Below are 13616 nucleotides of genomic sequence, written 5' to 3'. Positions count from 1 at the left end.
GCTTCTGGTGCTTTTTTAAACACGTAAACAAATAACTGTTGGCTATCCATGGTTCCGATAGAGAGAGAGGGGGGGGGGGGGATATAAGGAAAACACAGACACTCATCACCGAGGTCACAATATCAGTCGATCCAGCAGAGCAATAGCCTATAGGCAAAACACAGAAGAGCAACAAAATATATGACATCAAACAAACTTACCAAAGCTGAAGTAGATGGTCAACTTAATTCACTTTCTTTCCGTTTTACTGATTGTAATCGCTATACGCTGCTCTCTCTCGTCTCCTCTTCACTACAGGGTGAAAACAACACTTTTCTCGGCACACGTACTTACAGCCAATCAGCTCTCTGAATTATGAGATGACGTTTGGTAGGTATGCCAGCATTATGCCCCACTGGTGATTATTTTTTTGCCGCACACATTGAATAGAAAAATACTCTGAGCATGCGCAGTGTAGTTTTTACAGTACACGTTCATTTCTACAGCAGAGAACACGGCTCAATAGGCACACTGTGGACACTAATTGGAAGAACGCAGACTAAAACAGCAATGCACAGACGAATCAGATGACTAAACATGATCTTAAAATATATTTTAACATATATAATTTTTGCATATTTTTTTAATTATTATTTGCATTACTTTCTAATAACCAGTCGCCACTGGGCACCTTGTATGGCAGCCTATGCCTTTGTTTAAATGCTGTCTTGTATTTAAAAGTGCTTTGAGGGGTCGCAAAGACTGCAAAAGCGCTATATAAATGCAGTCCATTTACCATTTACTTTATTATGTGTTAAGCTTGTATAACCATGTCATTGGAATGTGATGTGTGATTAAAGAATGAGTAATGCCCTCTTTCAGTTTGATTAAATGTATGAAATCCACAATAAAGTATTAAAATAGTCAGGGTCTTGCCAAAGTGCTGAGTTAATCTGTCTTACTGGTGATAAAGTGTGTCCTTAGCGCCAATACGTTTGCTGAAGATGTGCCAATTAGAACATTTCATCACACAGATAAGACAGCTGTTCACTTGAAATGTGAGAGTGTGTGACCTGGCAAAAAATAATGTTGATACAACAAAACTGTCAGGGCTGCAGCTGATCTGGACCACATTGTCTTCTTGAGGCGCAGTGCTTTTGCCAAAGTTAAAGCCATAACCCTGACACGTATACTTAATCAAAGCACTTCTTAAAATATCTGCACAATGGCTATCAGTACCCAATGTTGTAATAATTTATTTAAATGTAGTAACGCTTCAAAATGTATTAATATTTTCTCTCCACCTGATTGAAATTGTAAAAAAAACAATAATGTAATATTGTTATAAACACTTCTGACTAAGAGGACATCGAGTGTTTCATAGAGATTTATTGTGACATTTCACCTCCACTGCTTGCTTATGTAACAAAATCCTTACCTTTGCAGATTGAATCATATTGGATGGTGTCTAATCTAAAATCCTGGGCAAATGGACCAATTAGCATGGGAGTGGGCACGTTCATTTACCATTGATAGGGATGTTAGTTTAATGCATCTATTGCAAAACACACTTACTGTAATAGGTCTTGCCTTATCGGTAAAATGTAAGTATTTTTACAATAAAGTACAATTTCTTACATTTTGAAATCCAAATGAGTGCAAATTCTATAGCATTTTCAGGCACTACGATAAAAAAAACATGTTTTTTAAAATTGTGTGCAACATGGTGATTAAGTGTATTTGTTCCAGACACTGTAATCTTATGGAAATTAATGTGTTTCATTCCACAAGAGGTAATGTCTGTCACCAACAGAAAAGGTACAGGCAGTTTCAGGCCGACAAAGAAATGATGCTTCACAAAGAAAACACTTGAGCAAATGCTGAAGTAAACGCTCACCAACACACAACCTTTACAGCTCAATAAGCTGTGCTGAGTGGGCTCGTTTGAGATTCTGCAGGCTGTTCCTTCTTTTGAGAGACAGCAATCAACATCTTTGTTAATGCTTTTCCTTGATCTCTCTTTACAGTTTTTAGCATCATGCAGGGATTTCTCATTCATCTTTCAGCTCCACTGTCATTAGTGGAGAGAGACATTGCACTGCCACGGCATATCCATCAACAATTCCTCATCTGTTTCAGTCGAAACAAAGCGGGAGGAGTCGTCATTCAACACTCGATGAAAGGTCCAATAAATCACAAGCCCAGTGTCATTAGTCTCCAATAAGATATGCATGGAGGCATTGTCCTTGGGGATTGATCTGCCACTTAAGCAATCATTGACGAGTTTCTAACAAGAATCCGCCATTACAAAGTCCTCAAAAATGTTAGGGTCCAGTCAAAATGACTTCTTCCACTTCCTTTTACATATACAGACGTTTTGCAACATGACACACCTGAGTTGAAAACTTGCATAAGTGCATATAACAACCTAAGTTTCATTCTGCACTGTCTGTGAAAATGAAGGTTAAATTAACATTTGTTGGGCATCTATGTGATGTGAAATTAAACCCACATGGGGACAGTTCTTGCCAACACTTGCCCCACTTAAATGAGTTGACAGTGCAGGGTCAGACACCACACAGCATCTCTGCTGCTGGGAGGGGTTTATTTATCGTTTGGGGGTCACTTCAGCAGGGTGAATGTTTGCTGAAAAGCTCTCAGACCTACCCTTCATCCAGCAGAAGGACACAGCTGTCTCTGAACTGACAATAAAGATTGGAAAAAAGGAAAATCCGAGTCAAAGACTGATCTATTTTCAAATTAAAAGTGGTCATCGGGCAAATATTGACATATTTTTCTTATTTTTTAAATAAAATCAATAAATAATCAATGAAGAAGGATTCTGTTGTGCTCACAAGCTGTTGCTGAGGGCCGAACATTAGCACATGCAGTGGATATTGATCTTGTCCTACGAAATGAAGGCTATTTGTTTATTTAATATGGACTTATTTAATAAACACTGTGATGAGAAGATCTGTGTGAATTCATCGTGGGCACAACCTGGTGCTCGAAAGGTCTTTATGCAGCAGTCCCTAAAAATGATACGTGTTTTTTATATATATTTAACACTTATTTCCGACTAATATTTCTTTATGAATGTGAGATTTTAACAACCAAAGTTCAGTTGCTCTGCTTCTTTTACACTGCAGGTATATTTTGATAACATTTTGACTGACAGTTAAAGCCCACACATTTTAGAGTCGCATTTAAATGCTACATCCGGATTGGTGCCTGGAAGTACGTGACATCACTCTTTTCCAAATTAGCCCCGCCCACTTCAAACAAGTGAGTTAAGCACAGAGAAAAAGAAATACTGAAATTAAGTAATATAACTAAAAACTGCAGTAGATTCGGCAATAAAAACTATTTTAATGTAGGATCAAATCACCTCAAGGTTGAAGCTGATTAAGAAAATATGTTTTAGGGGGATTAAAGGGACGGACGTTTCTGTCGTGGCCCTTGCTGCAAACGTGTTTCATGTATTGAATTCACTCTGTTGGTTTTTTTCCAATTCATAAACGAGAAAACTGCGTGGGAAACAACAAAGCACTGATATCCTGTAAGGAACTAGGCAATGTCAAGGCTGTTTTGTGTGACCTACTGCACGTCTGTTGTGATCTTTAAGTGACAAACTCGCAGTGACATTGAATGTATCAGATTAGGTGGCAGTAGGTTTGCAGTGAGCCCCCTCCTCAGTGGCTCAGTGTGGCTCTTCCTCCTCTCTGCCTCCTCTCTGCCTCCTCTCTTCCTCCTCTCAGCCTCCTCTCAGCCTCCTCTCCTCTCTTCCTCCTCTCTTCCTCCCCTCTACCTCCCTCTGGAGCTGCGGACGCGCCTTCACTCTTCACTTTCTCCTTCTGTCTGCCGCTGCTGCCTCTGACCCTGGATACAAAATACAGACTTGTGATTTGAAAAACAATGGAAGCCACTTTTTGCTCCGTTTTGCTCTCATGCTTCTTCCTCCTGTTTCATCTAGAAGGTGAGTTATTAGCTTCTACTTATCATCTAGCATTTTGTTACTTGTTGTTTGACATTGCTGTTAAGTATTAATGGCACAATTAAAGATGCATTTTTTTAATTGTAGGGAATAAGCATTTACAATTGGATTAATTAATAAAAAAATATGTGTATTATATTGTTAGGTTATTTGGTCATTATGAAGTTATTTAAAAAATATCAAAAACACACATTTGAAGGCTCTTACTGTCAATCAAATTGGATTAAACCATTCCTAGACATTTAAAAAAATAGCCGATCAGCTGAGTTTTGAAATATACCTAATATCAAAACCTTGCAAAGAAAATGTCTTCTCTTTTTGAGATTATTGTATATTTGATGTGCATGTTCCTTGTTTACTAAAGACATTAAAATGTAAGACAAATACTCATTAAAATGAAGGTAATAAATGATGACTTGACATGGCTATTGATGGATCAAAGGTGTTGGTATAACACTGTACATTCTGTGACACCGGTAATAACTAATAACGTTAAGTACTGGATGTGACCTATAGCAAATTAAAGGCAGACCTTGGTCATCAATCCCTTCCTCTGAAAAATCAATCAAAGAAGGAGGGAACCAGGAATGAGAAATTACTTGATTTTAAAACTACCAAGGTCAGCAGCAAAAATGGGATGAATAGGTCAATAGCTTTGTTTAGTGTATAGGCAAGCAATAAGGAAAATGTCTTTTAAAAAATATAATTAAAATATTTTCACATGCAGCATCCTAAGACCAAGCTAACCTAAGCAATATTATTATGTTTATGAATGGATATAATGCATTTGAAAACGTTATACTATTACTGAAGACTCTTTTTCCATTTCAGTCCAATTGAAGGTGGTTCTTGCAGATAATAATCCAGCAAATTGACAAGATGTACAGTATAAGATGTGTAACAAGGGTGTAGCGGCAATAACTCCCTATGAGTTAGCTGCTGAGAGGCTAAAAAGTGCTCTTTGCTGTGACGCGTTCGTGTAAGAGTCCGTAGTCATTTGTAGTCCATGGTGTTAATAAAACGAAAACAAACAATATACAACTCCAGACCTGACGGTCAACAGAAAGTATCAGAGCGCCATTCACCCTCTTCCTACATCATATCCTCCCAACTAGTATCCAACAGGTGACTAAATACCAATAAACCACACCCACGTGACCATTGCCGGAAGTGATAAACAATAATAATTAAACGTGATGCAAACAGAAATGAAGATAATACTAGAAGTAATAAGTAATGGCAAAACAAGCATTATGGCTCCTACAAAGGGTTTTACAGATTGTTTGTTTGCAAAGAACTTTGATTCAGAAACAGATTCTCTCTCACACTTAGTCACTCATTAATTCACTCTTTTTGAGATTATTGTATATTTTATGTGCATGTTCCTTGTTTACTAAATACATTAAAATGTAAGACAAATACTCATTAAAATGAAGGTAATAAATGATGACTTGACATGGCTATTGATGATTTTTAGGGATGCATGGTTTGTATGCATGCGGTGCCAATGATTACTTCTTTACACTGAAGAAAATCTCAAAATTACAAATACAGCACTCTTGAAGGTGAAAGGAAAGTGGTGATTAAACCTAATCAGTGTGAAATAGGTTAAAAATGAAGGCATGTGCATGATCCCCCGGACTAATGACTAACAAACATTCATTTGGATGATATTCCCCGTTGTAAACAAGCTGTACTGTTAAATCAAATAAACTACATTGCAGTGACAGATCTGATCCTCTGCTCTCATTCAGGAGGCTCCTGTTCAGACGCAGAGCACAAGCTCTTCTCTGTCATATTCTCCAACTATAACCAGCACATACGGCCGGTGGAAAATGTGACTCACCCAGTCGTTGTACAGTTCGAGGTGTCCATGTCACAGCTGGTCAAAGTGGTAAGTAGCCTACTAAATGTTAATGCGTGTCTACAGTAAATATGACTTATTATGAGCTGCTACTTTGCCACAGTCAGACATGTAACACTCTGCTTAATGAGCAGTCATGACCTGAGAGAAAATAACTAGGAAATATAAAGACAGCATCAAATGTTAAGGGTCTGAGCCATAGACTGTATGGTCTGAGCATAAGAAGAAAGAGATTGTGTTGTTATCTGGACTTTTAGCAACACAGTTTTAGAGTAGGGGACACTGGGGATGGAGAATGAGACACCTGAGATACTCCCTGCCAGTTTGCAGTAGCCCCTGGTGTAAATCCTGCAGTAGAAAGTACTAAATGAAAGAAGTGCGGCTGTTTGTTTGGCCCAGACAAGATGGGGAATGTCAGCTGCCTGAGCACCTCTATCACTCAATCACTGCCACTTCAGAGGATCACCTTTGGATTTAAGGCAGGGTGAGCTGGACCTGGCAGACAGAGACGCAGGAAGGTCTCGAGCGGATGGCTATTAATTAAGCAAAGAGTCTCACATTAGACAGGGAAGGCAGCTTCATGCACAGTATTAACAACCTTGGTTTATTCTCTTTTAAAGCAGTCTCTCTGTTTTTTTATTTGAATCATTTTACTAAAATCAATAAGGAGACGTATTAGCTTAGCATACCATAGTAATTCACAACTACAAATCATATAGTAGAACAACAATCTTTGCATTGCACAATTATCATCATATCATTATCAAAGTTCTCATTTGCAATACAAAGAGAGTAAACAGAGCTCCTTCAAAAATCCTTGTGTTGGTGTGCTTGTGTGTGATATCGGCTGACTTAATGGCAACTAAGAGTGGAAGAATAGACATTTAACAGCCTTCAAATATTCAAAATATTTCATTTTCTAGTGTTACTCTCTTGAACTCTACAATTCTCCCCTTCAGTCACTGCTGGATGTCCTCATTTCCTAAAACAGGTCATCAGGTGAGGAATCAAAAGGTGCTTTTGAATGCCAATTCTAGATCCAATTGTGGGGAAACCTCACCCCAGCACTCCAAAGAACTGATAATTAAAAACACAGGAAAGTTACTGGTAAGACAACGCAGGATGTAACTTAATGCTCGTTCCCTAAAGACTTTACATTGTAATATTCAATAAGAATTCATGAGCCAATAGTGTAAAAGCATGTCACATTTTATGCATTCGTGCACAAGGTGCCAGTGAGTTTGAATGGATAATTAAGTGTCTGCCACACCTTAGCCCATCTCAATCTGTTTTCCTTTACCTATTTTCAACAAGCAATCTTTTTCAGTATTGAAGACCTGTCGAGATCCAGAGATGCAGTATATTTTGTTATATTTTCCTAAACTCAGTCGATGTAGCAGGCTGTGGCGCCCCTCGTGCTGATGGATGACTTTTTTTCCCTCCCCACATCTGGTGCTTCTAACCCAGGTGCAAGAGGTGTTGGTCAGCCATGATGTGGATGTAAATTAATAGAATTTTAATGTAACTCTTTAGCTATCTAGTTCCCATTAACCCCGCCCCCCCATTGTCGAGCCAATGCCACTCCACATAACAAATGTGCCTCAGAAATGTTTCAAAATATTCACCTTCTTTCAACTTATAGGTCAGTTAGCTTAGCATTGATACTGGAAACAGGGACACTGTAGCTTGGCTCTTACTTTTTAAAGATCACACAATTTGCCAACTATTACCTTTGAAGCTCATTTATTAATATTGTGTCCCATTTGTTGAATCCGTACAAAAAACAAAGTGTATGAATTAAATGATGGGATAGCTGTCTTTGTGCTAAACTAAGCTAACTGACGTAGCTTCAAAACAAATACACTGTCATAAGAGTGGTATTGATATTCTCAGCTAAGCGCATGTTTACCAAAATGTCTTACTAGATGTCATGATCATCGCATGTAATGATTTGGTCATGTTTGGAACATGTGACCACTACCTGGTAAAATGGTGCTAATCCTGTATTGTGAAGGGAAGGGAAACAAATGTAAAGCCTTATTTTTACACCATGAACACACCAAATCCTCAATGAATCATCATCTGATCCAAACCAGAACATACTATATGTCCTTTTTGTGTTTTGTGAGTGGTTTAGTGATAGATTACAGGACATGTGCATTAGCTATCAGTCTCCCAAAGACAATCCAATAAAGGTTTTCCCACGGAATTCTGTCCATCTATGCTTACTGGTCACGTAGAACCTCTCCTAGATCCTACATGGTAATATGATTAGTCAACGCTTTGCACTGTGTCATGAGATTGGTTGATTCAAAGTCCACATAAGCCTGGCCCTACAGTGGTTCATCCCGCCTTTGTTCTGCTCCAGCAGGGTTGTTAGAATTAAAGTTAGGTTACTGTGACCCCTGACTTCAGCTGTCAGGAGGGTTATGCTCCAGGCATTGGAGGACCCAGGTGTGTCTGTGTTAATCCTCCTGTGTGGGAAACGCAGAGGTCTGACCCTGCGAAAAGCACACAAACAATCCTCACTGGTGAATTGAATGATCGGATGTGACGGTGTTCTTCCTGTTTAATCTTCTGTCTTCATTTACATCTTCTTTCTTTGCTTAAATGTCTTCATTATCTTTTCTGCTCTTTTCTCAGGATGAAATCAATCAGATCATGGAGACAAATCTGTGGCTGAGACATGTAAGTTTACTGTGCATGTCTATGGAAATGGACCTTAAGCAAGGGCATCCAGTATGGATCAGCCTTCTGTCCTACATGATTGTTTGGGGATGGACTGACACGTTGAATTATTCATAGCAGGAAGCTTTATAACCACATTGATCCTTATCCAAACCCTATGAACAAACTGAGATTGCATGGTCCATTTTATATTTAAATTATGTTTTAATCATTTGAAAGCAGTCTGGAATGTAGTATACTTGCTAAAGTCCATAATATTCCTTTTGACAGTGTGACTGAGACTTCTCAGACCCTACAGTATACCTTCCCTAAAAGATGAAACTGCTTCAACCTCAGTTGATTTTCATTATCCCAGAACAAGTGTACAACCAACATTAACAGTGTCAATACATCCTATATGGCTAGATGTGTTTTTTGTATTTACTTTTTAAATGTTTACACAGAGTTGAATCATTGTTTTAATTATCTTAATGTTTGTAGTTTTGATAAGCAATGTATTAACAGTCTACATTTCCTCTGTTCAACATCACAATTGTGCAATAGAGTGCCACAGTGACGCGTCCTAAAACCCGGAACCTTCGGGAACCGGAAGGAGTTTACTTACGGGTTTTAGGACGCGTCACTTTGTGGCACTCTATACAGCCCTCTTAGGTTGCTTTTCTATTGTTGCTTCATGAGTCCCATCAGGATTCCTGGCTGACCTCAACAGAGGGTCAAAAACAGTGGCAACTCCATAAAACACACTGTAAACGGTGGTGCATTATGTCTGAATACAGTTTAAGCTCTGTATTTATGCCACAGTTTGAGTTTTTAAAAGACAATGCGTTTGAAATCTGTCTGAATAGATTTGTAGAGTAAAAGCTAATCACCACTTTAATATTAGTTTCATAGTTTTTAAAGCTGTTTACAACAAACTATTTTACTGAACACCTCAGTAGAAAGAATCCTCTTGCCCAAAACAAGCTGCAGTCAACACCACTGTTTGTCAGTCCATCACACCCCCTGACATTTCCTCTAGCGCCACCGTGAGGTTGATTTGTTTTTGAGTGATAATTCTCAAAAGCTATTTCTGGGAAGACCTACTTTCCTAATTGTGTCGAATATTTTATATTATTTTTTATTTTGGCCAATATTTGTCTGACATTGTAATTTATTTGATTTGCTTTTCATTTAATCTAATTATTCTGTTTTGTTCTTCAGATCTGGAACGACTACAAACTGAGGTGGCATCCTAATGAATTTGGAGGCGTGGAGTTTATTCGAGTGCCGTCCAACAAAATATGGAAACCAGACATTGTGCTCTACAACAAGTGAGAGTTAAAAACCTCGCTCCACATCACCATTGATTGTTGAGTGAATTGACTTTAAGGATTGTCGTGCATTGACAACCAATAATGTTGTTGTTTTTTGTATCAGTCATTTTGTGTTGCATATCCTCAAAGGGGGTGTATGAGAAACATCTTCGGCTGTGATTAAATGAAACCACACCGGTTATTTGTTTTGATATCTCCAATAGGGAATCGATTATATCCTTCAGTTTAATCTAAATTACTCTTCCTTCTCCTTTTTCTCTCTCAACAGTGCAGTTGGAGATTTCCAGGTTGATGACAAAACAAAGGCCCTGCTTCGCTTTAATGGTGATGTTACCTGGATCCCACCAGCCATATTCAAGAGCTCCTGCAAGATAGACGTGACCTACTTCCCCTTCGACTACCAAAACTGCACCATGAAGTTCGGCTCCTGGACGTACGACAAGGCACAGATCGAACTTGTGCTGATTGGCTCAACCATCAACCTCAAGGACTTCTGGGAGAGCGGCGAGTGGACAATCATCGACGCCCCTGGTTACAAACATGACATTAAATACAACTGCTGCGAGGCAATCTACACGGATATCACTTACTCTCTGTACATCCGCCGTCTGCCCCTCTTCTACACAGTCAACATGATCATCCCCTGCCTCCTCATCTCCTTCCTCACCGTGCTTGTCTTTTACCTGCCGTCTGATTGCGGAGAGAAAATCACTCTGTGCATCTCCGTCCTGCTGTCTTTAACTGTCTTCCTCCTCGTCATCACAGAGACCATCCCCTCCACCTCGCTGGTCATCCCCCTGATTGGCGAGTACCTCCTCTTCACCATGATCTTTGTCACCCTGTCTATTGTCATCACCGTGTTTGTGTTGAACGTCCATTACCGCACACCAAAGACCCACACTATGCCCTGCTGGGTGCGGACTGTGTTCCTGGGAATGCTGCCCAGGGTGATGTTCATGAGGAGGCCAGAGAGGGACCCTGAGAGGGTGGCGACGACAAACAGTGTTCGGCCGCCTCTTTCAAGGCCCTGTGCCATTCATTCGTCAGGTACTTTGCTGAGGCAGCACAAACCTCATGCCCTGGCCTCCAGCGTGGTGTCCAGCCTGACAAACCGCCAACGGCTTTTCAACAACACCGAGCGTTCCAACCTCAATAACTTAAGTGGCACACTGGGCAAAGGTGCAGGCTCCGCATTCTTGGGCTGCGAGGGCCATTGCAACTGTTGCTGGCACGGGAGATCCAGCCAGCTGCCGGCAGACTCAGGGGGGGGGAGCGGGGGGCTTAGCAGCATCGGGGCGCTGACTGGAGGCGGTGCAGTCGGAGCAGGAAGTCAGTGCTCCAGTTCCGACTCTATGGAGGGAGGAGTAATGTCAGTGTTGCCGCTGTCCCCCGAGGTCAGGGAGGCTCTTGAGAGCGTCACATACATAGCAGAGAACATGAGACTGCAGAACGAAGCACAGGAGGTGAGTGCGCAAAAACTCCATTTAAAGTCAAGATTGTAAAAGTTTAAATGCATTTTCTTTCCAAGAAGTTACTGAAGTGTCAACATATCATTGAAACTGTTTCATTTCTCACAGGTGCAGGATGACTGGAAGTACGTTGCCATGGTTATTGACCGGATATTCCTTTGGGTTTTTATCCTTGTGTGCATCATGGGAACAGCCGGCCTCTTCCTTCAGCCTCTATTACTTTGGGATGACATTTAAATCACTTTGATGAAACAAACACTGCACTGCTGAAGTATTCATTACGTTTAATATTCTCACCACGGCTCCGACCATATGGAGTGGTCAAGATGATGAGATGACTGTGATTTTGTGTGAAGAAGTGGTTTGAAAGGACACTTGAATGTTGAGGACAGGGTTTAAAAAAGAGCAACGATGATGGTGGTTAGTCATTTTGATGTTTACAAACTAGTCTATAATGCCAATGCCACACTCTGAATCAATGATTTTGAAGAGTAAATCATTTCAGTGGTTAAAATTACTGAAATTAAAGCACCCAATTTCACATTAAGCAATTATGTACATACAATCACACATGCTATCAAAATCCCAATAGAAAGCTCAATATTTAGGATGTTTTTAGTAGGAAAATCTAAAAAAAATTCTTATTTAAATGTTAACTACGTTTTAACCGTTTGTTTTTTAGTTCTAATTGAAACAAAAAAAACAACAGAAACGGGTCGTTTTTTTTGTTTTTCAATTTTACCCCAAAAACGGAAAAACGGCAATTCAGCTCGTTTTTTCGTTTTTCTGTTCTTACTGTTAAAACAAGTATACCACTCAATGTTTCATTTCCATAGGTGGGTGGGTCTCCAGTGCCTCCTTCCTTCTGATTGGCTAGTTTGCCCTATGCTTGCGCTGTACTCTTCAAAATAAAGGTTCTAACTCTTTGCCTTTACACAGTGCAAAAATGACAAGCTTCTGCTATCTTTGATCTTTATGTGGGTTCATTGATCATTGTACGCCTCCTATGTGGATGTCTTATTGTTTTGTCAAGCACTTTGTGACTTTGTCTGTGAAAAGCGCTTTATAAATAAACTTTACTTACTTACTTACTTACTTTGATGAGCGATAACATTATTTTTGACCATACGTTTTTCATAAGACTGATGAAGTTGGAATCAGTTGTAGTTACAACTATCCCAAATAATATGAAATACTTTTACTGTGTACTTCTTGATACTCTCCTGTCAAAGTCCCCTCCATGGTACAACAATGCCTGTCTTGCTGCTATATGTGACGAGCAATACAAATACTTTTAAGTTCGAAGACTGATCATTTTGGACTCAGTAGTTAGACTACTAGCGCAAAGACTATAAAATACTTTTATTTTGTACTTTCAGATAAATCCTCTGTCAAATTGTCCACCCTGAATACCCCATGCAGATGCTCCTGTTGTCTGTCAAACACAAGCAGAAACTTTCCAAAAATGGAAAGTTATCTTGGTCCCGCTCCCCACGTGAAAAACAGGGTAAGTTTAGTGCTGCTAATGTAATGAAAATGGCTAGTAGTGTTTTATTTAAATGGATATTTAGATAGTCAACTAAGAAACATAAAGTACTTGAAACGTACATTTTGGTAACAATTTTGAATATGATCATTTTCTTGAGCTTTAAACTTCTGGGGTCAAAATGATCACCAAGGATAGAGGGTGTAAAGCAAATGTGAAGATAAAGGAGGGTTAAGAATACATTATATAGCAGTTTTTTGTTTTACAATATCCTAAAGTCTATTTTTAACAAACTATTGAGTTGGCTTTTTCATTACATTTAAAATATTAATTGTACCTAAAATAATACGGAGTGAGCAGGGTATACATATTCACACCATATGCAATCATAGGATATTTTTAGTTCGAAAGATATTTGTCCAAATTGACTACAAAATAGTACAAATGCAAAACATAAAAAAAGAAAATGTTTGGTGAGTGAAGTCCAAAGCCGTATTATAGATTATTTGATTGTGTAATTACAAGGTGAGAGAAAATAAATCCACATTGTCCTATTAAACTTGTATTTTTCTCAGAAAAACCTTTTCTAAATTAAAGTAAATTATTTAAAAAGGTTGAATAGTTGAAATTGAACGTAAACTGTGTCAAACACCACTCCTGAAATTGACTTTGGTTGAAGTTTATTATAATATTGATATTATATAAAGATCTATATATATAACATTGATTAAGTCTTACGGGTCCCTTTTAAAATATATATATATTTTGTATAATGTTCTGGGCTGACAGTGCCTTATTTTCAATTTGAAAACACATGGCAATT

The 13616-nt window shown here is 38.9% G+C and overlaps 1 protein-coding gene across 1 annotated transcript; it reads left to right on the top strand.

Moving 5' to 3' along the window:
* Positions 1–3921: 3921 nt before the first annotated feature.
* On the top strand, positions 3922–11987 carry chrna3 (cholinergic receptor, nicotinic, alpha 3). Its single transcript, XM_034116644.1, has 6 exons — positions 3922–3955; positions 5728–5867; positions 8481–8525; positions 9726–9835; positions 10107–11301; positions 11416–11987. The coding sequence occupies exons 2-6, from the start codon at positions 5847–5849 to the stop codon at positions 11542–11544; spliced, it is 1500 nt and encodes a 499-aa protein (XP_033972535.1). The 5' UTR covers positions 3922–3955; positions 5728–5846; the 3' UTR covers positions 11545–11987.
* The last annotated feature ends 1629 nt before the right edge of the window (positions 11988–13616 follow it).

The sequence above is a fragment of the Trematomus bernacchii genome, unplaced genomic scaffold (assembly GCF_902827165.1).
Source record: "Trematomus bernacchii unplaced genomic scaffold, fTreBer1.1, whole genome shotgun sequence".
NCBI lineage: Eukaryota > Metazoa > Chordata > Actinopteri > Perciformes > Nototheniidae > Trematomus > Trematomus bernacchii.
Note: the sequence above shows the minus strand (reverse complement) of the source record. Positions and strands in the feature narration are given on the sequence as shown.